The sequence below is a fragment of the Capricornis sumatraensis genome, chromosome 6 (assembly GCF_032405125.1).
Source record: "Capricornis sumatraensis isolate serow.1 chromosome 6, serow.2, whole genome shotgun sequence".
Lineage (NCBI taxonomy): Eukaryota > Metazoa > Chordata > Mammalia > Artiodactyla > Bovidae > Capricornis > Capricornis sumatraensis.
The window spans coordinates 103,679,014-103,705,656 of record NC_091074.1 but is presented as its reverse complement, the minus strand read 5'-3'; the positions used below and the strand labels follow the sequence as shown (position 1 = coordinate 103,705,656).

Here is a 26,643-nt window from a genome sequence, read left to right as displayed (position 1 = left end):
CATCATCCTGTGCACCTGATGCCAAATCCTCATCCTGGTTTTGTCTGGAAATCAGATGGGACATGACACATGGGGAAGGGTGTGCCCACACTCACTGGGCTATAGCCTGAAGCACCTTGTCAGTGTGCTGGACCAACACCACCCTGCCTTTAGTGCCAGCATTTCCTGGAGGTTAAAAGGGGACAATCCCTTGGTCCTTCGAGTATTTGGTTGGGTTACATAAATCTCCCCTGAATGAGGAGCAGCTGACTTAGGCAAGGGACCTTGTTTGGTTTTCCTTGAACTATTAACAGGGAGATAAGGGGATTAACTGAGTAAATGCTCAACAGGCCAGAGTCCCTGCAGAGGGTGGTTGCAGGCACCAGATCTTGTTTCATCCTTGTTTTGGATGTTGCTTCTCTGGTTGGTATGTGGACAGAGGAAAAAGACAGATAAAAGGACCCCAGTATTGAAATGCAAAATGTCGCAAGTCCTGGCTATGGGTGAACTTCTGGGGAGACTCTGTTAGCCCATTTGCATGAAAATCTAAACTGAAAAAAAATAGGTTTATGCCTTAGAGGTAGGTGGGGGCTGTGAGATGGAAGGAATGCTCCTAGCTGGGCAGGAGCTGAGGAAGTACTGTTGTAGGCTGGCCACCAAGCGCTGTAGTAACTCTAATAGGCCCATTTGCTGATCCTTATCCTGTGCCAGGGACTCATACATTGCCTATAAAAACTCATGTAATACTTACTATGGCTCTGTGCAAATGGGTTCTATTGTTATCATCATTTTATAGATGAAGAAATTGAGGCTTTAAGGGGTCACTGACTTGACCAAAGTCACTGTTTAGCAAGTTGCAGAGACTGTTGGTCTAACCCTAAACCCTGTGAAGCTCTATGGCTCTTCACCACCTAGAGCCTTGGTTCTTAATGATTGTCAGCTCTTTGGGGGTCACAGATAATCCTGAGAATATGATGAGTGCTGGAGCCTCAGCCTTTCTGTCACAGGAATCCACACATGCTTGGTCTCAAGTTAAGAGACCCAGGTTCCAGGGCACATTTATCTTGATCTGCTTAAGCAGCTTCATGGCTCATGTCCGTGAACCAAACTGTATTTGATGCCTCTCACCAGTCCCTGTACATGCAGTCCTGCTGTTTGTAAGAAGCGCCTCTGTAGTGAAGGGAAAGGAAAGAGAGGAGATGGCCTGCAAGATGGGGCTTGTTGTTTTGGTGGATAGAGAAGCAGCAACAGCAACTAATGTAGCTGCACAGGTGACACTTGACCCTAAGTCAGCACCTTCATCGAGTGCCTTGAGGAGCTTGGGAGCTAATGGAGAAGGTGAACAGAGGTCCACAGAGGACAGTAATGGGGGTATTGAGAAGAGCCAACAGATAAAGGAGTTGTTCAGTTGCTAAGTCATGTCCAACTCTTTGTAACCCCATGGATTGCAGCACACCAGGCTTCTCTGTCCTTCACTGTCTCCTGGAGTTCACTCAAATTCATGTCCATTAAGTCGGTGATGACATCCAACCATCACATCCTCTGTTGTTCCTTCTCCTCCTGCCCTCAATCTTTCCCAGGATCAGGGTCTTTTGCAATGAGTCAGATCGTCACATCAGGTGGTCAGAGTATTAGAGCTTCAACTTCATCATCAGTCCTTCCAATGAATATTCAGGGCTGATTTCCTTTAGGATTGACTGGTTTGATCTCCTTGCTGTCCAAGGGACTCTTAGGAGTCTTCTCCAGCACCACAATTTGAAAGTATCAATTCTTTGGCACTCAGCCTCTCTTTATGGTCCAGCTCTCACATCCATGACTACTGGAAAAACCATAGCTCTGACTACATGGACCTTTGTCAGCAAAATGATGTCTCTGCTTTCTAATATAATGTCTAGGTTTGTCTTAGCTTTTCTTCCAAGGAGCAAGCATCTTTTAATTTCATGGCTGCAGTCGCCATCCACAGTGATTTTGGAGCCCAAGAAGATAAAATCTGTCACTGCTTCCATTGTTTCCTCTTCTATTTGCCATAAAGTGATGGGACTGGATGCCATGATCTTAGGTTTTTTTTTTTTTTTTTAATATTGAGTTTTAAAGGAGGCCACAGTTGTAAGGGAAGGAACATGACTGAGATCACAGAAGCATGGGTTCTACCCCTGGTCCTGCCCACTGAGTCCCTGAGTGTTCTTCATCAGCCACTTTATCTCACCATGGTTTCTTCTTTCAAATATGAAGGAAGAGGATTAAGTCATCATCAGGGCCTCTCTGTGTCTCGAAAGGGTGAAGTGGGTGGCAGAAGTGAAGGAATGAGGATCTCATACTTGCTGCCCTCCAGGCACCTTCTGTGTATGATCTGGTCACTTCCCCAAAGCTGGTGTCGTGAATCCAGCCCTACAGCTGATGTCAGGTAGATTAAGAACTGCTATCTGATGCCACATTTCCAACTCATGATCAGTCGATGGTGGCAGATTTCTGGGATTCAGAGAATGGGACAGGTTTGGGATGAAACAATGTTTGGGTGGAACCAAAAAAGAAAAATATTGCTATCAAGTCCTAAATCCTTCAAAGCATTAATGTTTCTCTTTTTGTCTTTCTCTTCCTCAATGTCAACAGGCCACTTTCCAAACAAAGCCATGCCCTCTGCAGGAACACTTCCTTGGGTTCAGGGGATTATCTGTAATGCCAATAACCCCTGTTTCCGTTATCCAACTCCTGGTGAGGCTCCGGGAGTTGTTGGAAACTTTAACAAGTCCATGTAAGTACTGGATCAGGTTTTCTTTCCCAAACTTGTCAGTTAATACTTTTTCTTTCCTTTCTCAGACTTCGGGGAATTTTAAATGGTTGGGTTTGAGTGAAGGTGCTTTTGTGAAGGTTTGTGTGATAAAATCCAAAGAGTGAGACCAGGGAGAATTGCTGCCAAAATTTAAAACCTTGTAAGCTCATTTAGGAGAAGGCAATGGCAACCTACTCCAGTACTCTTGCCTGGAGAATCCCATGGACAGAGGAGCCTGGTGGGCTGCAGTCCATGGGGTTGCTAAGAGTCAGACACGACTGAGCGTCTTCACTTTCACTTTTCACTTTCTTGCATTGGAGAAGGAAATGGCAACCCATTCCAGTGTTCTTGCCTGGAGAATCCCAGGGACAGGGGAGCCTGGTGGGCTGCCGTCTATGGGGTCGCACAGAGTTGGACATGACTGAAGCGACTTAGCAGCAGGAGCAGCAAGCTCAGTTTGGTACATTTTTTATATAGCTGACAGTTCTGTGGTTGGGGGCCTTTCCTTAAAAAACTGGCAGGTAGAGAAGAGGGGAGAGGGGAGGAGAGGGTGAGATGTAAGGAAAGAGTAACATGGAAACTTACATTACCATATGTAGAATAGTTAGCCAATGAGAATTTGCTGTATGGCTCAGGAAACTCAAACAGGGGCTCTGTATCAACCTGGAGGGGTGGGGTGGGGAGGGAAATGGGAGGGAGCTTCAAAAGGGAGGGGATATATGTATACTTATGGTTGATTCATGTTGAGGTTTGACAGAAAACAGCAAAATTCTATAAAGCAATTATCCTTCAATAAAAAAATAATTAAAGAAAAAGAAAAAGAAAACCTGGCAGGTAAGTAGAGAAGGGAGACCCAGCACGTCAGCCTCATGCATTAATGAGCAAACACTTATTTAGCAAACGTTTATTGTGTGTGGGAGACGGCTGGTCCAGAAGTTGGGATATAGAGGTGTGCAGAGGATGTGGCCTGTCCTCAAGGAGCTCACAGCCCAGGCTGGGGGAGCTTGGTCCTTTCTGCTATTGGATTTCCTTTCTTCCTTCATGGGTGTCCTATCGCACTGCAGTGTCCGTCCTTCTGTCTACAGGTCTTTCTTGGCCCTGGGTGTAAGCTCCCTGAAGGCCATCTTTCATCACTTTTGTATTCCTGGCTCATGGTTTCAACAACAGACATAGGTAGGGCTGAGTAAGTGTTTGCCAAATGAGCCGTTGAAGATTCTTGGAAGACACAGAGGCATGGCAGGAGTTAGAAAGGACTAAAGGCTGCAGGAGACACAGCAGGACGGTTCTGAGGAGACTACCAGCAGGGAGGCAGGGCCTCCTTCCAGCGTTCATGGGCCTTAGGCTTCGTGACTTTCATGAACCCCTTTTTCCGTGCAACAGCATTAAAAATTTTATTTTTTAACTGCGTTGGGTATAAAGATGAGTATATTTCAGGCTAAATTAATGATATGCATTCATTCGGAAATTTTTTCCTGATTTTAAAAGAAATTAAAAATGTTGTGGACCCCTAAGTGTATCCTGGGCCCTAGGCACTGTGTCTGCTGTGTTTCATGGATAAGTTGGTCCTGGGGGCCTGTGTGTGTGTGTGTGTGTGCACGTGTGCATGTGCATGTGAGGGAGCGCTTCCTGCAGAGGCAGCATGTGGACTGGGCCTTGAAGGCTGGTAAGGTTTGGTTGTGCAGATACATGAGGATGAGTGTTTTGCTGGGTGGGTGGGTGGATGGGTGGGTGGGAGCATCGCATCTCAGAGGCTGGGTGAGGGGGCAGCTGGAATGGGTCAGGGGTGGCCCGCAGGGTCCCTGCAGCCAAGCTGCGTGTTCCTGGCAGGTACTTTGTTCAAACTGGAGAGACAGCTGGTCTAACCAGGACGTTTCTGATTCTCTTGCTCCCCCTGTAGTGTGTCTCGCCTGTTCACAGACGCTCGGCGGCTTCTCTTGTACAGCCACAGAGACACCAGCATGAAGGACATACGCAAAGTTTTGAAGACGTTATACCAGATCGAGCGTTCCAGCTCACGTAAGCAAAAACCGTCTGTGAATTGGCTCGTAATTGGAAATGAACCTGCACCCGGGAGAGACAGCAGCTGATGCATCCTGGCACTTGTTCCTTTTAGCTCTTCCCTGTGGGGTTTTCCTCCTCAGTGGCTAGGCTGTAAGGCCTCTCTGCAGGATGTATTTGAGAAGAAAGTATGGAGATTATGAGTGCCCTGGCCCCCTCTGGGGACATAAAAGAAACCCCCTAGAGAGGAATGGCACTGGCCTGGCTTAAGGACAGTTAAGGGTGCAGGTTGCTTCCAGGCTCATTTTATGGAGTTGGCCATATGGTTGCCGTGAATGGGCAGATGTGTAGACAGGGGATGCTTCTGTCCATATAAGAGCAGATAAAGTTGCAACTTGATATGGATAAGTGAAAGCTAAGCATTCACTTCTAAAAGAAAAACGCAGTTCATCATCCCCCTAGTCATTTGATTTAGTCAATGAGCATTTGAACCTCTGATCTCTAAGAAGTGACAACCTTATCTCTGATTTGGTGAGGGCCCGGGCAGCTCATTGCCATCTAGGAAGTAGCGGAGAGCAGGCAGCTTGCTGGCCGAGGTGCTGGCTGCAGAAGTCACCAGGGTGCAGCCTCCCAGGCAGTGGCCGACGGGGGCCGGGGTGGTGGGAGCATGCCTCCAGATGCAGGTGGTGATGGCCTGCATGGTCTGCAGAGAATTCAGAAGCAGTAATGAAGCTGACTAAGAGTCAGTCGCTTTTTATCATCTCCATGCACTGGTGGTTCTAAACAGTGTTGAGTGATAAATTACCCCATCACCAGTCAGCTGCAACCACTGCTCCAGCAAAGTGCTTTTTTCTTAGTTCGGTGTTTGGGAGGATTAGATGGGCTGGCTTTTGCTGAGAGGCCTCCCAGTTTGCTATCCGCTTGGTGAAAACAGAAATAGTGTAAAGTGCTAGAGTTTAAACCAGGCTTGTATTGGAGCTTTCTCTTGGGTGGCTGGACTGTGCTTTACCTGGAGGCAAACTGTATGGGAAGTGGTGAGCGGGAGGTGTCGTTTCACAAGAAAAACAGGTGTGACCGTGCCTGGGCTCTGGGTCGGCTCTGAGGAGCTTCCAGCTGCTCTGCTCCTAGGTGCACAGCCAGGCCATCTGGATGCCATTTCCTTGCCCTGTAGGCCCCCATCCTGCACACCTGTCTGTCCCAGCACAGGACACAGAGAGACAACCACCACCAGTCAAGGCATTTGTCTTTCCTGATCTGCTGGGGCCCCCCTGCCTAGTAGACCAGAGACAGTCAGGGTTATTTCTTCTACTGCAGAGACAGTGTGACCCAGAGGAAAGAGTGCTACAATGTATTATTTTGTAGCTTGGTGACTTTGTGAATAAGTCCTTTCGGGCCTTTCGGGGCCACACTTCTCATCTGTAAAATGGAGCCAGTAGGAGAACTTGAGCTCATAGGATTGTTGTGAGGAGTAGAGGAGTTGAAACATTTAACTGCTTAAAAACTGCATCTGGCACCAAGGAAACACTTAATGAATATGAGCTATGATGATTTTGGAGTGCTATCATGGCCAAGCTGTTTAACTTCTCCAAGCCTGAATTTCTTCAGCTATGAATTATAGGTAACTTGCAATGTGAAATGTGAACCCTCACAGTGTCTGGCGCATAGTAGATGTTCAATAAACGGGAGCTGATTTTACTCCTGTGCATCAGTGATGTATTTCTGAGCACCTGGCCCTGCTCTTCTGCCTTCCACTGCATGGCTGGAGAAACGGACTGTGAATGGGGGACAGGGCGGGGAGTAGTTTCAGATCTCAGTGGGTGCTTCCTAAGACACATATAAACTAGAGACATGAGTCAGGGTTGAGAAAAGAAGCCAAACCTGCATTCAAACAACTTTGTCTCCACAGCTCTGAAGAGAGATCTCTGATTATGGTTGTCTCCTGTCACAGCTTATCTCTCCGTTCACCCTTGTCTGCCCTGCAGCTACTTCTTAGGGCCACTTCTGCCCTGCAGCTTCCACCTTTCTTGGCTGTCTTGTAGCACTGAGCCCAGCCTCAGTCCAGAGGGAAACGTAGAGAAATGTTGCTTCTTCCGAGGTGGAATCAGTAACTTTTTGCTGAATTTGAATAACACTCTAGATTTCAGAGGGGTTTCCCAGGTGGCACTAGTGGTAAAGAAGCCGCCTGCCAGTGTAGGAGATGTAGAAGACATGGGTTTGATTCCTGGGTCAGGAAGATTCCCTGGAGGAGGGCATAGCAACCCACTCCAGTATTCTTGCCTGGAGAATCCCATGGACAGAGGAGCCTGGAGAGGCCTGGAGGGCTATAGTCCATAGGGTTACAAAGAATCAGACATGACTGAAGTGACTTAGCACTCACACATGCATGTACTACGTTTCAGAGAGTCCAAGGCTGGGGTGTATCAGTGTAGATCCTGACTTGGAGACCTCTCTTTCTCCGCAGTGAAAGCCCCATTCAGAGCATGATGGGCTTAGCTCTGTTGTGCTGTCACATTGCAGATGGAAAGGATCTTTGGTTGGAGTCCTGCCCTCATCAACCTTCTCTGCTTACCCCAGGAGTGGCAGGTGGCAGGGACCTGCCTCTCCCATGGCAGCTCATTTTGGGTATTGGCAGAATACCCAATATTAGAATATTCATATTCTAATTATCAGAATATATTCACTGGTCTTCTGTACCTCCCAGAGAAAGAGGCTGACTTATTTCCCTTGAAGTGTTTATAGACAACTCTTATGTTTCTTTCCCTCTCTTCCTGAAATCTATTGTCTTTTTAGGCTAAAAGTCCTCCATTCCTCTTCTGGAATGTCTACCACACTCCCCACTTCCTGATTTCTGCCTCTCAGAGGAGGCAGTTGGTTGTGTTTCAGTGTTTCTTTGTCTTTCTTGAAGTTTATCAGAAATTACAACAGTCTGCCAGTACAGAGCAGGAAGGGACTTTCTCTCTCTTGCTCTGAGCACCATATTTCTGTAATGTAGCCTTGGATTACATGAGGCTTCTTGGCATCCACGTCACACAGTTGACTCATTCTCCATGTGCAATCAACCTGAGCTGCGGAGCCTTTTACATACAGAATATCGCAAGTTACTTGTTCTCCATTTCTGAATTGTGCTGTTGGCTTTTTGAACCTAAAGGGAGAATATCTATCTTTTTTCTGTTTTCATTTTTAGATTGCCTATGTCATCTCTTCCTACTCAAACTGTTTCAGATTCTGTTTTTGCCATGTATTATATTTACTAGTGCTGCTGGTTCCCTATCATGTAGAAATTTGATAAATAGCTCTCTTTGTTCTCATCCAAGTTGTTGGTGATTGTGGGACCAGCGTTGGAGGTTTGGATCAGTCTACTGGAGACTAACAGCCCCTTTGGACAGTGCCATTCAGGCTGTTACAGACCTACCAACCCATGTTGTCTTTGTGCTGGGCCACCAGGCTCCTGTGATCTGGTTAGAGGACTTATCTTGTTCTTCCTTTTCACTTCACCTGCTAACTCCATTGATCCATCCACAGATAATTTGTGGATGTCTGCTCAAATACTCTTGTCTAGTCCCATGGTTTGCTGGGCTAGGGCATTGTTTTATTTCCACTTGTTGGATGAGACCTTAGACATCCGTTAGTTCATTTATAGATAAATGGGCTGATTGAATCAAATGTTCAGCCAGTATTTACTGAACACTAATATGTCCCAACCTCTGTTCTAGGTGCTGGGACATAGAGGTGTACAGAACAAATATGGCCCCTGTCCATGTGGAACTTCTATTCTAGAAAAAAAGACTGTGATCCAGCCAGGGGTGGGGGAGGGACTTTCCCAAGTTTGCATAGCCACCGGAGGGATATTCTGGGAATGGAATACAGCTAAACCTCTGTTGCTCCATGCAGTGCTCTTTCTACAGTGCTCTCTCGTGCTGTTCTAGCTGTTCCATTAATCTCCCAGCTGGGAAGATCTCCAGTTCAAGAGTTAAGTCATAGTCAAGCCTTCATATCCTTGAAACCATCCTAATAAGCACATGCAGGAAGCTTTACAGAGGGGCCTCACTCAGTTTTCTCATCACTGCTACTTTTTGGACATTTTATTTTCTTTCTAAATGTATATCCGTCCAGGTTGGACAGGGATTAAATTAATGTTTGGGAGTCTAGGTGAGGAGCATGCACTCTTCTTAAGACCCCATCATGACTCCAACCCAGTGGAAATGTAAAAGTTGCACAAATTCTCAAAAGCTCTAGAAAAAGTGACAGGTCTATATTCTGTCTCTGTGAGATGCAGTCTGGCAAGAAAGAGCGTTTCATTAAGTGAATCTTGTATGATATCTGAGATGGTTTTGAGCAGTACACAGATGACAACTTTTAATTTTAACCCACCTCAAAATAATTTCACGCTATTATTGCTTAGGAGGCTGTTGAATAGGGAAAAATTACGTAAAGTTAATTTAAAGACAATACCATTTTTTGTGGGTGTGGTGAAACTTGTGTGAGTAGTTTTGTAGAGTTGGGAGATTGGAAATTGCTGCTGTAAGAGAAAGCATTTTGGGTTTTGTATTAAGATTTGTTTGGGAGATGTGATGTCACCAAGATGGTAAAAATAGGTCTTTGCTGACTTTGCTCCCCCCACAAAAAGAATCCTTTGGGGAATAAAATCAGGCTCTGTCCCTCATTAAGTGTGAAACCTGGGCATGCTTTGATTTTTTCTGACCCTTAGTTTACCTGAAAAATGGAGATCAGGTATTCTGCGGGTGTGTTTAGTTGCTCAGTTGTGTCTGATTCTTTGGACTGTAGCCTGCCAGGCTCCTCTGTCCGTGGGAATTCTCCAGGCAAGAATACTGGAGTGGGTTGCCATGCCCTCCTCCAGGGGATCCTCCTCAACCAGGGATTGCCTGTCTACCGCCTTGCGGGAGGATTCTTTACTATCTGAGCCACCAGAGAAGCCCTGTGGGTTGTTGAACATTACATCAGATGACATTGTGTGGATGGATGACTGATAGCGAGGTCATAGCACACAGCTGACATGGAATTAATCTGAGTTACTTTATCTCCCCTTCTGTTTCTGGCTACCTGTTTGGCTTTGCCAGTTTGTTAATCTTCTCTAGGCCTCAGCTTTCCTCGCCTTGAAATTGGGACTTCGGTGAAATAACCTGAACATATTGCCTCTTGGAAACTTGGTACCTGGGTGGTGGATCACCTGGGACTGACTAGTGCTGTGGGCTGCCCCCTGCTTGTGGACCCTGGAGGGCAGGGTTGGGCCTTGTTTGTAACTCTGTCCCAAGCATCAACAAGATAGCACAGTACAATCAGGCACATGGCAAGCAGCAGTGAATCTTTGCGGAAGGATACCTGTCCTTTCTCCTTCACAGAGTATTTTGAGGGTCAAATGAAAGCACCTTGAAAAGTATAAAATCCCAGCACATGTCATTTTCAAGTTGATCCATTGTGTGAACCCAGGTCCCCAGGGGTTTCAATTAATAATAATGACAAAAACATCTCAAGAACAGTCTTGGCTTGCTTTCTTCTACAAGATTTACTTTCCAGAAAAAGTGAAGTCCCTCAGTTGTGTCCAGCTGTGATCCCGTGGACTCCTCCTCTGTCCATGGGATTTTCCAGGCAAGAATACTGGAGTGAGTTGCCATTTCCTGGAAAGCCTGCTATGAGTCCAGAGGCTTGAAGGGGATTTACTGAGAAACTAAAGGAGTTTCACGTTCAGAACCCCTTTCCAAGGCCCTGGTAGGGATCTCAGCAATCAAAACTTGCTGAAGTATGATGTTTAAAAAATACTGTTTTTCTTAAAGAGAGCCCTCTAAACTGTGTCAGCCTCAGGCTTCACACAGCAACATCTGCCCCTCCAGAGACCATGGGGGATGGGAAGGACTGTCTTCTTCCTTGGCCTCTTCCTCCACACCACCCTCCAGACTTGTGCACCACTCCAGTCCACTGCCTCCTCTTGGGAATCTGGCATTTTCCAGTGGAATGACCAGCAGGCTGGCCAGAACTAAAGCCTTTTTGATGGGGCCAGAGCTGCTCAGATCAGGACTGGGCTGGGGAAGGAGGTGTCCCTTTGCTTTCTTCTTTGTCTTTTACTGTTTATTTCCTTTGTGCTGTGCTGTGCTTAGTTGCTCAGTTGTGTGCAACTCTTTGTGACCCTGTGGAGTGTAGCCGGTCAGGCTCCTCTGTCCATGGGGATTCTCTAGGCAAGAATACTGGAGTGGGTTGCCCTCCTCCAGGGGATCTTTCCAACCCAGGATCAAACCCAGGTCTCCTGCATTGTAGGCAGATTCTTTACCATCTGAGTCACAAGGGAAGTCCTTATTTCCTTTAGAATTATTTAAAATCAGTTGCTCACTGATACCTAATGGGCTCATTAGCTTGCTTCCTGATGGATGTTTCTGCTCAAACATTGATTTGACTCCAGTGCCTTGCTCCTTTCTCGAATCCTGGCATCTGGACTACAGCTTTCCTTCATCTCTATGGCAACATGGGCTTGGACCCTTTCGAGTTTATACCATGTGTAGTGGTTAATGCTTCCTCCTTGGTTGGAAGTTGGGAGGGGCACCTCCTAGGGTGGGCCACCCTCACATCTCCTGCAAGAAGTTCCCCAGTTCCCCTGTCTCTCATTTTCATAGGTAGCTGGGCTCTTGTCTCTTGTCTCTTAACTCTGGATGCTCCCTCAGCCTCCCCATTTCTTATGCTGGTCCAGGGACAATTCCTTGGCATGAAGTTGTTGTTCAGTCACTCAGTCGTGTCCAACTCTTTGTGACCCCATGGACTGCAGCATGCCAGGCTTCCCTATCCTTCACTATCCTCCAGAGTTTGCTGTAACTCATGTCTATTGAGTTGGTGATGCCATCCAACCATCTCATTCTCTGTCGACCCTTTCTCCTCATGCCCATAATCTTTCCCAGCATCAGGGTCTTTTCTAATGAGTCAGTTCTTTACATCAGGTGGCCAAAGTATTGGAGCTTCAGCTTCAGCATCAGTCCTTCCAATGAATATTCAGGGTTGATTTCCTTTAGGATTGACTGGTTTGATCTCCTTGCAGTCCAAGGAACTCTCAAGAGTCTTCTCCTTCTTGGCTTGAGGAGGCACTGTCGTTTCTCTATCGTTATCCGCTGTGGCCTGGCGCAGTGGACAGGGCTCTGGCTTCTGTCCTGTAGCTGGAGGGCCAGATCCCCAATCTCCCCTGTGCATGGGACTCAGCAGCTTTCATTCTCAGCCGAGATTTTAGGTCTCTATGTGTCTGGCCCTGTCTCACATTATAGCCACAGCAGTCCTTTTAACAGAAGCCCAGTAGGTACTAGGGCTTCCTTTGTGGCTCAGCTGGTGAAGAATCCACCTGCAATGTGGGAGACCTGGGTTCAATCCCTGGGTTGGGAATATCCCCTGGAGAAGGGAAAGCCTACCCTTTCCAGTGTTCTGGCCTAGAGAATTCCATGGACTGTATAGTTCATGGGATTGCAAAGAGTCAGACACGACTGAGCACTTTCACTCACTCACTCAGTAGGTGCTGTGGGGGACTTCAGAAGATCATTTTTCTGGACCTGCTGAATTGGGCGGTGAGGTACATGGGGACAGTTGAGGGAGGCCTTTCAGGCTTTACTTAGGCTGCCTGGTCACACATTTCTGAGGATGCCATGTATACTGCAGTCTGTGTGAATGGCACTTCCCATGAGAACAGTGTTCCATGAAGCTGGGTGCCTTAACTCAGCTTCCCCTGATGAGGACTAGGTTTACAACTGGCTTCCCACAGCTCCTGAATCAAGGGCTTCTGTAATGCCTTCTCTCCAGAACGCAGCATCCTCTGAAGCTCATGAGAACTTTGCTGGGAAAGAAGAGCAAGGAAGAACTTTGGGCACTTTGTCGCTGCACTGGAGATGTCCCTTTGGAAGACATCCCATATTGTTGAGGTCAAGGGTCAGAAGAGGGAAGGACTGAAGGGGAGGCCTGAGGCAGCACTGATCCTGACCTGGCTTTTGAGTCTGTCCATCCCTTCAGCAAGACTTTTGAGTGTCAGTGGTCTGGCTGTTATTTGCTATGTATTCATGTTACAAATCTGGCTTGTTTGGCCTTTTTGATGTGGCTCTGACCAAGAGTTTTGTGAAATAAGTCCTGAGGGTTATGCTGGAGTTTACTTAGGGAAATGGATCATAACTTTCTGGCTGTTGGGTTTACAGGTAATATTGAAAACTCACTGCATGGACCTTTAATTCTACTTTACTCTTTGAAAGTCAGAAAGACCTGATCCTCTGACGGCAGGACAGGCTTTAGTGACATGGCAAGGTAGCTGGCTGTGGCAGGGAGTTGAGGGAAGGAGGTTGTAAAATTATCATCTTGTAAACATCCACTTGGCAGCCAGACTGCCTTGGGCCAGATCCCGGCTTTGCTGCTTAGTGACTGTGTGACCTTGGATAATTCTGTGTCTTTGTGTCTCAGTTTTCTCAAATGGAGTTAACAGTCCTCTCTTAGGTCTATCATGGGGAATCATGAGCATTAATAAGCATAAAGCATTTAGCACAATATTTGGCACGTCATAAGCACCTCATTTATGCTTCAGTTCATTGGATGACCATCATGTGAGATCGGGAATTTTGTTCCTCTTTGTGTACACAAAGGAGCTGAAGTTCAGAGAGGCTAAGTTATTTGCCTAAGGAAACACAGCTGGCAAAAGGCAGGAAGAGGACTAGAACTCCAGACTTTGACTCTCTGCTAGTACGTTATTACAGTCTATAGAGAGCACCCAAGGGTAGCCAGAAAAACTTCTCAGGTCACAGGATACTGGGCATGGATGGACTGGGATCAGAGCGGAGACAAGAGGGCTTCCGAGAGAAATGCCAGACTTCCTCCTCTTCCTGGCTTCATGGTAATAGACATGGGTGGAACGTTCCCCAAGGCCCGTGTAGAAAGAACATCCTATGACTCACAGCCACTTCTCCTTCCCTGCCTGACCCCTTTCCTTCCATATGAGCAGCTGCTGAAGTTGAGGCTGCAGCCTCAAACTTTGTTTTCTGTCTTTGTGGGGCCCCTCATGGGTCATCTTGGGAGATCAGATGACCCATGTGTCAACATTATATCATCAAACTGGAAATCCTTGAAATTTTTGGCTGATTGCAGTTCATGTCCATATGCACTTATCAGAAGTTCTGACCTGAGACCTTAGAGTTTCACAGTGTGGAAGTTCCCCAGACCTGTCAAAGCCAGGCAGTGTCTCAAAACCCAGTCTGTTGGTTTCCATCCAAGGCAGGGTCTGGCCCCAGCTTGGGCTGCCATCAGGGGGATGAAGCGCGGTACTGCTGTATGGAAATATTGCTCAAACTAAATTGAATCAAAGGTCAGCTCTGCCCAGACAAGAATAGAAAGCCCAATTGTACTTGACTACTGGACGGCATGTACCACATGGTATCAGACTGCTTTAGAGAGTTCGGATTGTTAACATCAAGAATAGTGTTTCATGTCTCTTGCTTTTCCAGTATGAGATTTATTTACCCTGTGGGTGGCAAAGAGCAATATGGAACTCCAGTTTGTTTCTCCTTGAAATCTTTCCATTTCTGGCGGTCTCATCACTGTTGTGTTTAGGTATAGAAGGGCGATCTTAGAGTGACACTTTGCCCAACAGACTGAGTTGTACCAGGTAATGATGCCACTTTACATTTAAATATGTTATTACATTCAAGTCGTAAAACGCCTTGGTATTATTATCCCCAATTTATTGATGAGGAAACTGAGACTCACAGGTTATGTCTTTTGCCCAAGGTGACTGAGTAAAGCTGTGAATTGAATCAGTGTCTGTCTGATCTCCAGGTTCAGCATCTTTGCACTATCTCATGTTGCCACATTGCCTTATTCCACGAGTAGCATGGCCAGCTTTGGATGGCAAAATCATTATAAAGCATTTAAAAAGAATAAAATGATTTACTTAATTCCTATATAGTTGAGAGAGCCAAAGGTTTATAAGCCAGAGCTGATTGGGTTCAAATTTACCACTTGCTTGCTCTGTGGCCTTGAGCAGGATGTTAACATCTCTGGATCTGTTTCCTTATTTGAAAAATGGAAAAAAATAATACTTTTCCCATAAGCTTGTTTTAAGGATTGTAGAAAATAATACATATAAGTGTCTGATGCTCAGTACATGTTGATCCGCTTCCTCTGCCAGCAAAGCACTACGATGTCCCTTAAGACGTGTTTTAATTTTAAAAATAAGAGAAACTTAAGCAATTTATATGTTATATATGAACAATTCTTCCTAATCCAGGCCTGGAAATAACCCATTCTCAGCCCCTAATTCATAAACTTATCTTCCTTTCCCCTGTTCCCTGGCTTCTCAGGGCCCTGCAGGCTGATTCTGATCCCTAACTCATGGTGCTAAGAGCCTCTGGCCACATTTTTAGGCAGAACACCTGAATTCCTCCAACTCTTCTCTTTCTTCCCAGATCATTTGCTGTTGGCCCATTCTGTTTGATTTGGTCTTTCTGTTTCTGGACTCTGTTTCCTCCTATTTTGATCTCACCTTCTCTCTGTTCCTTGCCTTTTCCAGGCATCCCCCCGCCTCCTTTCTCCCTCCCTGGCCTTCAAAGGGGCCTCCACACAGTGTTCACCCAGCTGGGTTTTTTTTTTTTTTTTTTTTGCTTTGTCTGATGATGGCTTCTTGTCTCTTCTTCTCTTTCTCTTTAGGTCCAGAACTCCCTGGGGCTAATGCTACCTCCCCAGTGTTATCTTTCTTTTCCTTCTGGGCCTCCCAAGCCAGCCTGACTGTACCTCCCATGCCCACTGCATTTACAGCGCTCCTGACCAGTGTGACCAGCTCACCCACTCTCTCCCTCTGGGGCCACAGTCTCCACTGGCTGTTTGGGGGCCTGCTTACCGTTCAGCTTCTTATCAGCTGTCATGAATCCTTGTTCCAGGGGCTCCTGGAACACATCTTCCACCGTGTCCACTTCTCAGTGAGACAGGTATGCCGTTGCCTTAGCAGACGGGTCCAGGAGAGATGTGTCGGGTCTCTTCCCACCCCCTGATTTCAGTGTTGACTGATTCCGGAGTGGCAGAGCGGGCTGGGAAGTTCACAGCTCTGTTCCCCTCACCTTCTGTCCCTGTCCTCTCAGAAGGCAAGGGCAAGGATCCTGTCTTTGTACAGCATCTCTTTTATTACAGATTCCTGCCTTCAAGGAGCACTGAGAAATATTACTACTTGGAACTACAGCTCTAGTGTTTTGACTTCAGTAGCTGTTTAGAAATTTGTTGATTAATTAATTAATCAAATTAATCAAATTCCGTTCTATGTAGAATAAGGACTATGTAGTTCCTGGAGCTGTGATGGTCCCGTGGGTCTCAGAAGACTCTGGCTTCCCCAGGACTTGCCATAAAAGATCAGGAAGCACAACCCTAAATATTGTAGTTTCTCTAAGGAACTCTTCAGTTGTGTCAGCTAAGACTTTATCAACATTTGTTTTGTTTTGAACTTGTTTAATTTCTCCACTTGTATTTTCTGTTTGGGCAAATTCCAGGAGATAGTGAAGGACAGGGAAGCCTGGCTTGTTGCAGTCCATGGGGTCACAGAGAGTTGGATATGACTGAGCAACTGAACAACAAATATTCTCTTCCAGTATGTGTGAGTCAGTATTCAGGGCATTCTATACTGTCATTGCTGTTTACCTAATCCACCCCCTAGTATAGCTATCTCCATTTACAGAAGAATGTAGGGTTGGAGAATTTAAGCCTCCAAGGGCATGTAACTGGAAAATTCTGAAACTGAGATAGGAACCAGGTTAGCCAGACTCTAGAACTTGGAATCTTTCAAGAGTGTATCAGTATCCTTGGCAAGCCCTCACTGTAGAGAAGGAAACTTCTGGGTTGGGAACCCTGGCCCAGATGAACAGCAGGAGTTCCCGAAGCTGTGTGCACCCCAGCTCCCAGCCTCCTCTAATCTGCTCTAAGGAGTCACCCCAGGGAGCATCCAGGTCACCCTGTCTTACCCCCTTCTCCAGAACCTTGAACTTCCCAGGGAAGCCCTGGTTTTCCTGGGGAGGGTCCAGCTGTCTCAGTGAAGCAGGCAAAAGCTATCCTTGAAGAAGAAAGTGGAGTCCTAGCATCAGAAAAACCCTGAAACAACAAAAACTATCCTAGAAGACACCTGAGTATGTTTGTTCCCAGCTCTTTTCTGGCAGAGAGATGTTTCGCAGTCATGTTTATACAAGGTCCTGCTTAAGCCGAGTAAAGCCAGGAGTGAGAATCTGGCCACAGTTTCTCTAGGCCCTTGCCCCTGGAATAGGGTCAGGGCTGGGAGACCCTTCTTGGGTCCTTTTAAGAAGAGTATCTGGGCCTTGGAAGCTGACATGATCTTTCTCTACTTCTCTCTCTCTCTCTTTTTTTTTTATTTGCCTCTTCCACCCACTTCTCAAGCAGCTGATCGCTGTGGTTTCTTTTCATGTTAAACAAAAGAGACTACAGCGATCTTGTAACTGGAGCCGGGGACAGGAGGGCACTGACCGGGAGTAACCCCGCTGCAGGCTCTGCTGAGGACTGCCCTCCTCCGCCTTCCTGGGCTGCTGCCCTGCCTCCTCGCTGCTTCTCCGCTGTGCTCAGGCAGGCTGGGAAGAAGCGGAAGGAACGCTAAGTGGCCCTGAGAGCATCCCCCCACATCCACCCCATGTATCCCCCTGGTGCAGTGATCCTCCCCACCACACCCTTCTCCCCTGCCATGAAAGTGTTTCCTTAGCCTGCTCAGAGAGGCCCGGCCCTGAGGACTGGCAAGGAACTGAGGATTCTGTTCTGTTTGTCCTCAGCCCACAAACACACATTTCACTTGTTTTGTTCTTTGGACTCCAAACTCCTGAATTGGTTTCTTTCTTTCTTTTTTTTTTACCCCTCCTTTTCTTTGCCCTACCTCCCTGCATACAAAGCAAAGCTCTCTGGAAAAGGACAGACCACTGCTGGCTTCTCCAGGCAAAACCAAGGAGGCTGATTTCAGCTGATCAAGTATTTTGGTCCACACTGGAGTTATGGCAACAGGAGAGCTCTTGGGGCCCTTTGCTGGATGGTGACTTTCAATCTTCTCTTCGGGCAGCAGGGACCCATGTTTAATTTAGTGACCGGTCCAGTTCCCTGATGACCATATTCTGTGACAGTATTTATAGTCTCTCAGTTACCCTTGTAAACTCCTGAGGCTCTTTCCCTCCAAAAGACTACTTTCACTTTCTTGATCTTTGTTTTCACAACAACCTATGAATGTTACCAGCCCATCTTACATCTAAGGAAACTGAGACCCAGAGAGATTCAGAAACAGAGAAAAGTGAGGTTCACAATTGCACAGTTAGGAAACAGCTGAGCTGGGACCTGAATTCAGATTTTCTAATGCCAAATCCAATGCCGATTTAGCTTAATCCCAAGTGTACTTTTTAGTACCAACAGTAAGACAATCCCTAAGATCTTCTATAACCCACACATTACAGATAGGAAAATCGAGGTCATGTCAGCTCACGTGGAAAGAGTTAAATGGCCAAGTAAGTGACTGTCTTTTCCATTAAGTGTTTTCTTTCTAGTGTCCAATGACTGGTTTTTCTTACTAGTCATCTTCTATCTATGCCCATCCCTGCAGTGATGTTGTAGAGGTGATTATTCCCATTGATTCTCTGTAAAATGCTAGATTTCTTTATTCTTTTCTAAAGTTCTGATTAGGCAAACCAGTCAGCTTCAACCTTTTCTTCACCTTATAACAGTGTCAGCAGAAAGAATTCATAATTCTCTCTGACTCAGGAACTCAGCCAGGCAAATACATAACGCACACACACACGCACACACACACACACACACACACACACACACACACACCTTGGATCATAAATTCAATATTGACTTGGTTGGCAAAGTCACTTCTGTGTTCTTATCTATTCTGAAAGCATATACTTTAGGATCAGACTAGCACTGAAGCTAATGAGGTGTCTTTCCTGAAAGTGATGATGGTATTAGCCATCTTTATTAGTCCTTTATTGAGGACTTTCCTTGGTTCTAGGCCTTATGCTGCGACTTCTGGTACATTTCTCTTTTAACCCTCAGCTCAGTGCAGTGAGGTAGATGCTTGTCATCCTCATTTATCCTGTTGTGGGCATTTCTCATGCCCTGCTTCCAGCTCCCACATTTCTGACTGTCTTCCGGACCCTGGGCTGATGCAGCTGAGGAGGTTCACTATCTTGACCTAGTCCGTCTCACATGCATGTCCTGCTTCACCCATGCCTACCCACAGCAGGTCATCTCAGTTCATTACTTGATTCACTCTTTCGTGTTCATCCACTCCTTCATCATCCACCACTGACGGGATGCCTCCTCCGTGCCAGGCACTGCTGTCCTTTTGAGTAAGTCCTGGCCCTCAAGCACTTCTGTTCTTCTGGAGAAAATGATATGGTCTCAGACAACTGTAGCTCGGGGGAAGCACACATAGGAGGCTATTAGGGTATGGAGGAATGGCCACCTGACCCAGCTTGAGGGCGTCATGTCAGGACAGGCTTCCTGGAGGAGATGACTCATGGCCCAAATCTTAAAGATGGGTAGGAGTTAGCTAGGGCAAGAGGAGAAGGGCCATTTCAGATATCAGGCTTTCTTGGTATTATTGGCTTCTCCACTCATTTTCCTGCCAAGAAAAAAAGTGGAGAAAACTTGAGACCACAGGTACAAAATCACCCTACTCTGACCTCACGTTGTGCCTCATCCTCTTCCTTTTCCCATCCTACTCCCCAGATCTTAGGTTCTGAAGAAGCTCTTCTATGCTTATCTGCTTGTGTGTTTATTTATTCGCTCAGAAATGCTGAGAACCATGGGTACATAGCACTATGTCTACAGGGTGTCATGGTCCCTGCGTCATGGGAGGTCTTCCTTACCTTCTCCTCGTCAGCCACAGCCTCCGGAGATTTCTGGCTGTCTGTTCTTTTCCAGAACCTGGCTTCAGTCTGTTCAGCCTAACTCCCGCCTTGAAACAGATAAGCCTCATCTGGGTCAAATGCTTCCATGAGTCGCCTTCCTTCGGCTCTGTCATCCAGTGCTCTGCTTTTTCTATTGATTTGCCTCTTCATCACCCTTATCATCCTTGGAAGTTCCTTGAGGGAAGTGTCTGTGTCCATACCTTTGCTCTATACATCATTGTGGTACACTGGTCAAGGTGAGTGAAGTAAACCCTTCTCAATAATCACAATATTATTATCATTTTTTGAGCAACTACCATGAACCCCTTGCTCACTATCCGTGCATTAGCTAGTGTTAGTGAAAGTTGCTCAGTCATGTCCGATTCTTTGTGACCCTCATGGACTGTAGCCCTCCAGGCTCTTCTGTCTATGGGATTCTCCAGGCAAGAATACTGGAGTGGGTTGCCATGTCCTCCTCCAGGGAATCTTCCCAACCCAAGGATCGAACCCAGGTCTCCTACATTGCAGGCGGATTCTTTACCATCTGAGCCACCAGGGAAGCATTCATGCATTACATGCCGATATCTCTAATCCTCATACCTTTGAAAAGTGGGTACTGTTACCCTTACCTTCTAGGTCAGAAATCTTGGGCTCTGGAAGGCAAAATGAATTTCTCAAAGCCATGCAATTCATAAACAGCAGAGTCCAGAATCAAAGTTAAGTTATTCTGTCCCCATACCCCTGAACTTTTCGTTTCACTAATGTTTCCCAAACTTGGCTGGAATCATCATGGCGGATAAAATTCTGATGCCTGTGTCTTAGCCCCAAAAGTTCTGATCATGCAGAAGTTGTTGGGGGTGGGGCGGGGCCTTGGGATTTTTGCAAAGCCCCCTCAGGAGTTTCATGGGAACTGAGGCTGCAAAACAGTGCGCATTGCACTGCCTTCCTCTGCCCATGCTGGCTGCAGCTTGGTGTTGGTGGCATGTAAATCTGAATCCACATGTGTGGTATCCATGTGACCAGAATGCAGGTTCTTCATATCCAGGGATCATTGGCATTCCCTGCTGCCACCCCGTATGGCCACCTCACCACCCTGTGCATGGGCACTGCCAAAGGTTGCTGACTGTTTCATCAGCCTCTTGGCTCTTCTGCCTCATCCAGAGGATTCACTGAGAGGTGGTTGGGGTTTGATCACATCCAGATGTTCTCATCAGCGGAGCCTGTTGACTTAACTGAAACGTCATGTAAACGCACTGCTCATGTTGACTAAAGCATGTTGCTTGTGACCTAGACCCATCACATGTGCAGTGGGGTCAGCCTTCCACCCTTTAGCAGCCTTGCTCTGGAGGAAGAAGGTTGTTCTGAATTTGCCTAGCACAGTGTCGATTCCTGCTCTGGCTTTTCACTCTCAGGAGTGGCCTACCTGGTCACAGACCAGGTGAGCTCATGTGCATATTCTGTTCTGCCTGGGTCTCAGGGAAGTTTTTTTTTTTCCCCCTCCCCTCCCTTTACAGATGAGGCAGTGGAGACACAGCTAGGTGAGATGACCTGGCAAGTAAATGGATGTGGAGCCCAAGTTTTCTCACCCCTCGGTGTGGTAGTTTTTTCATTGTTCCACAACAGTCCGTGTCAGGCTTTCCAGGTCAGACTGCAGTTGAAGCCACTAACTTTCCTCTCTTCTTCCTGTTTACCCCTACCTTTGGGATACTGGGACATCTAGGCTGTCACTTTGTGTCTCTGGGAATACAGTTCTAGTGACCAGGGGTCCTGTTTATCTTGGGGTGCAGCCTGGGGGTCGTCCCAATATCTGCGAGCCATTCTTGAGCCTGTACAGCTGAAAGGAAATCTTATTTGATGCTCCTCAGATACTTCTGAAATCTTCCCAGCCCTGATCCCATCTCCTGGTACTTATTTCCCAGTCACCATTCATTGATCAGTAATTCTTTGCCTGATCTGGGCACTGGGATCCGAAGATAAAAGACATATTCTGTGTCTCAGAGGCATAGTTTAGGGGAAAGTGAAAGTGAAAGCATCCGTCTACAATACGGGAGAACTGGGTTCGATCCCTGGGTCGGGAAGATCCCCTGGAGAAGGAAATGGCAATCCAATCCACTCCAGTACTATTGCCTGGAAAATCCCATGGACAGAGGAACCTGGTAGGCTACAGTCCATGGGGTCGCAAAGAGTCGGACATGACTGAGCGACTTCACTTTCACTCTCAAAAGGATGGTCCTCAGAACCCTTGCATTAGAAATACAGAAGATGCTTATTAAAATGTAGATTCTTAGGCCCCACTCTAGAGCTACTATTTCAGGATCTCTGGGAATCCAGCCCAAGAAATTACATTTTAGCATGTCCCTAGGTGAATCTTCAATGCTCTGAGGTTTGGCAGCTACAGAAGTGAATGCGATGGTATGAAGACAGTATCGTATGTGATGGGGAGCACCAGGCAGGTGGCAGCCTGCAGGAGCACCTTTTCTCAGGAGGGACACTCACTCGGCCAGGACCACTTCTTAAAATGTGTCATGGGGAATAATTGCTGCTGCTAAGTTGCTTCAGTCATGTCTGACTCTGTGCGACCCCATAGATGACAGCCCACCAGGCTCCTCTGTCCCTGGGATTCTCCAGGCAAGAATACTGGAGTGGGTTGCCATTTCCTTCTCCAGTGCATAAAAGTGAAAAGTCAAAGTGAAGTCATTCAGTCGGTGCACAACTCTTAGCGACCCCATGGACTACAGCCTACCAGGCTCCTCCATCCATGGGATTTTCCAGGCAAGAGTACTAGAGTGGGGTGCCATTGCCTTCTCCAGGGGAATAACTGGGAGTTAGCCAAATAAGGTGTAGCCAGAGAACTGTTTCTCTAGAGATGTGAGTCATGCTCAGTGTGCCCTTCTGTGGTGGTGGTTTAGTTGCTAAATCATGTCCAGCTCTTGTAACCCAATGCACTGTAGCCCACCAGGCTCCTCTGTCCATGGGATTTCCCAGGCAACAATACTGGAATGAGTTGCCATTTCCTTCTCTAGGGGATCTTCCTGACCCAGGGATTGAACCTGGGTCTCTTGCGTTGCAGGCAGATTCTTTACCAACTGAGATTATTAAAAGTTTACTTTAGCAGAACATGCCTGAATTAGACAGCACTGATGAAAGTCTGGCTGGGTTTTGAGACCTCCTCCTACTTTATCTCTGCACATCACCCCCTTAGCTCCCAGGATTAACTCCTGTTCTCTTTTTAAGCCTCACCTCACAGCCCTGTTTTCAGATCAGACATCTATTTCTCATCAGTTAAGTGATTTGAGTTTGCTAGGTTTGCCCCCTAGAGGTCGGTTCATGCCAGGGCCTGTGGGCTGCAGTCTCTCAGTAATGTCTGGCCAGTCATCAGGTCTTGATGAGCCGGCCTTCTCTTTATTGAATGAAGTTGGGTTATTATGAGAGAGGGGCAGAAGGAGAAGTGGACACTCAAATGAAATATGGAAGAGAAAATGAGAGCATTCCAGTAAGGGGAACCCACAAAGCATCTGGTCACCTCACTGTTTGGAGATAAAGAAGCTGAAATTCAGAAAGATGATATGAAATATCCAAGTGATACCACTTAGCCACAGCCTCCAACTCTAGGGACTAAAATTGGATTTCTGGCTAGTGCTTTTTCTGCTTCACTACACTGGATTGGAACCTTTTCTAAATGTACCTGGAGGGCTTATTATTTAAAGTGATTCTGTAGGAAACCCTGCAGCAATACAGTCATTTAGTAGTGTTGATTTTTAAAATGTGTGCATGCATATTTTCTTAAAGCAGGGGCCGGCCTGGGTGTGGGAGCTCTGTAATCACTTGTTCCACGTCTGGAACTGAAATGAAGTCAGGCCTGTGAAAGCACTTTGATATGCATAATGCTCTGCACCCGTGGTTCTCTAAAGGTGGGCGTGGTTCTCTAAAGGTGGGCCCCAGACCAGCGGGTGACAGCATCGTCTGGAAGCTTGTTAGAAATGCAAATTATCCAGCTTCACCCCAGGCCGCTGAATCAGAAACTGTGGGGGGCAGGGGACCAGTTTTCACAAGCCCTGCAGGTGATTCTGATGCCTCTTCAAGTTTCAGAACCACTGTTTTGCATCAAGAAGAAACCAGCCCTTTGGGCTTATGGGAATAAGGTTTTAAGTATCTCTGAGTTTAGCTGTCTGAGATGGCATTGGGGAGATAGGAGCTGTGCGGTCAGGGTCACAAATCTCAGATTTGTTTACTTATTCTGAGAAAAGGTTGTGTGTGTGTATGTGTACAGCAGTGTCGCACTTCACAGCTTCAGAAAGCACTCTTTTCATGTCTCTGCTGTTAAGGCAAAACTCCCTGAACCTCATTTCTCTGTGTGCTCAATTGCTTTAAAATGAGGCAATCAATATTAGGATATTTTGCTCCATTATGCTTTTTTTTTTTTTTCATTTTAGTTACTCATGAAAATGAAACACTATTTCTCCCACAGGCTTGAAACTTCAGGACTTCCTGGTAGACAATGAAACCTTCTCTGGATTCCTGCATCACAACCTCTCTCTGCCAAGGCCAACTGTGGACAAGATGCTGGGGGCTGATGTCAGTCTCCGCAAGGTAAGCTGCGATCTTCACCTTCCCTGGTGGGGCTCGTGGCAATGACATTATACGAGAGCACCTGGAAGGAAGTGAATAAACTCCTGTCTTTGTAACGGTGCTGAAGGAGGTTGGCGGCTCCAATGCTGCATCACCTATTTTTACCTCCCTTCTCAGGCTGGCCCTGCCACACCATCCAGAGAGTGGAAGGTGCAACCTCGTGTCATGGGCCAACTGGTTGAAATAAAACTGATTTCCGGCCTGTCAATTGGCATGTATTGATTTTGGTTTTTTATTTTGTTTGTTTGTGAAAGTCGCTCAGTCGTGTCCGACTCTTTGAGACCCCATGGAATACAGTCCATGGAATTCTCTAGGCTGGAATACTGGAGTGGGTAGCCTTTCCCTTCTCCAGGGGATCTTCCCAACCCAGGGATCGAACCCAGGTCTCCTGCAGGCGGATTCTTCACCAGCTGAGCCACAAGGGAAGCCCAGGCATGTGTTGATAATGTCTTCCTAAAGGGGAGATGAATTTAAGATGAATTAAGCATTTAAAAAAAAACTCACAGTTCTGAAACAATAACTTGGGTTGAGGATTGTTACCTAAAGTCTCTTGTCTATAAAATCTAAAACAGATTTTTAAAATGTAGTGCTTTCTTTTTTAAAATTTAAATTTATTTCTTTTTAATTGGAGGATAACTCTTTACAATATTGTGTTGGTTTCTGCCATATATCAACATGAATCTGCCATAGGTATACATATGTCCCCTCCCTCTTGAACCTCCTTCCTACCTCCCACTCCTTCCCACCCATCTGTGTTGCCACAGCACCAGATTTGAGCTCCCTGCATCAGAATAGCAAATCCCCACTGGCTATCTATTTGTAATGTTTCTTTCAAAGATAGATGAGAAAGATGTCTAGAAATATAAATAATAAGTAAATAGAAATTAAATAAAAATAAATAAGTAAAAATATTTAAAATTAAATAAGTAAAATAAATAGAAAGATATCTGTTATTAAGGAGAATATGCTTAATTTTTTAAAAAATTTATAAAATCAGGAAGTATATTAGTGTTTAGTAAGATTTTAACCTTAGATTTTAAAGAACTTTCCTCTAGCATTATTAGATAATCATCCGGCTCCTATGCAGTGGGCACCAGGCCCAGATTGCATAGTTATTGATTTCCAGAGGACCTTCTCAAGTTTATTCTCTGGTAGAAAGGGGAACTGCTTCCTTACCCTGTCTCATGTTTATATAGATCTTGACTTTGCCATAAGCAGAAGTAGTGGAACTGTTTATGCCCCCAAATAAAATCTTTGCTTTACATGATATAGAATTTTTAAAATTAGAAAAATGTTCTTACTGCTTGCCCTTATGAAACTAGGAAAATATGCCTGTGTTTACCAATTCTGCAGTTGGGAGATGGGCCAAAGGCAGCAGGCTTATAAAAATCATTAGCATGATTTCCATTGCCCCCTGCCAATTTCTTATCACATCTCACCAGTTTAAAATACGGGGCATCCTAAATATGGAAGTGGTCCTTGCAAGGTAATTAGTCTCTGTAGTCACCGTTATCACTGTCTTAAACACAAATACTAAAGGTCAGCTAGCAGCAAGGGCTAGTCAGAGAAAAGAGGAAAAGCAAAGTGTACTTGAGTATCTGGCAGTAGGTGGGAACTTAATGGAAACCATGACAGACCAAGTGCTCTGCAGTGTTGGAGAGCTGCATGGGTCCTGAGAAGCTTCTGGTCCATCACTCCCAGGAGGATGTACCACGGGCAGGTCAGGCTGCCTTAATTGAAACAAACAGAGCATGTTGTAACAGAGTAATAGAGTAACAGAGTCTGAATCGTTCATTCATTTGTTCCACAAATATTTATTGTCCATATGTTCCAGCACTGAGGACACAAAAGGAACATGAAAAAACAAGGTCTCTCATCTTATTGAACTTTTGCCTAATGGACAGTAAGGGCCATATGTGAAGAAGTGTTAGATCCAGTAAAGCTAGTTACATAAGATATGGCCAAGGAGAAGTTCTTTGCTATAATGTGTAGGCCAGCTCTAAGTCATTCTTATCTGTCAATGAGATAAGAGGATTGACTTTCTAGTACTCTGCTTTGATACAAGTAAAAGGAAGAGTTCCACATTCTGAAATTGTTTGAACATAGTTATATGCATTAGTTAAATATCTTTATCTACAAATAAATAGTATAAATACGTTTTCCCCCATGATTTAGTCCAACCCCAGTTTAAAATATCATTTATTTCAAAATAATGAGAACTTTCTATTTTCTCTAACAAGAGTGGTTTGGGGAGTTCAGACTCCAGATTCCTATTTGCTGAGTCATGTGTCCCACTTTTGAGAAAAAGAATTAGACTCAGGATTTCCCTTCCCAAGGAGAAGAGTGTGGAGGTGATGAGTCAAATGCCACATTCTGGTTTTGAAT

The 26,643-nt window shown here is 45.9% G+C and overlaps 1 protein-coding gene across 1 annotated transcript in view; it reads left to right on the top strand.

Moving 5' to 3' along the window:
• Nucleotides 1-26,643, top strand: part of ABCA1 (ATP binding cassette subfamily A member 1) — a 112,684-nt gene that overhangs the window by 16,871 nt on the left and 69,170 nt on the right. Inside the window, exons 3-5 of the mRNA XM_068974276.1 lie at nucleotides 2,590-2,731; nucleotides 4,647-4,765; nucleotides 24,098-24,219. Of these exons, the coding sequence (XP_068830377.1) occupies nucleotides 2,590-2,731; nucleotides 4,647-4,765; nucleotides 24,098-24,219 (383 nt within the window). The remainder of the gene's footprint in view (nucleotides 1-2,589; nucleotides 2,732-4,646; nucleotides 4,766-24,097; nucleotides 24,220-26,643) is intronic.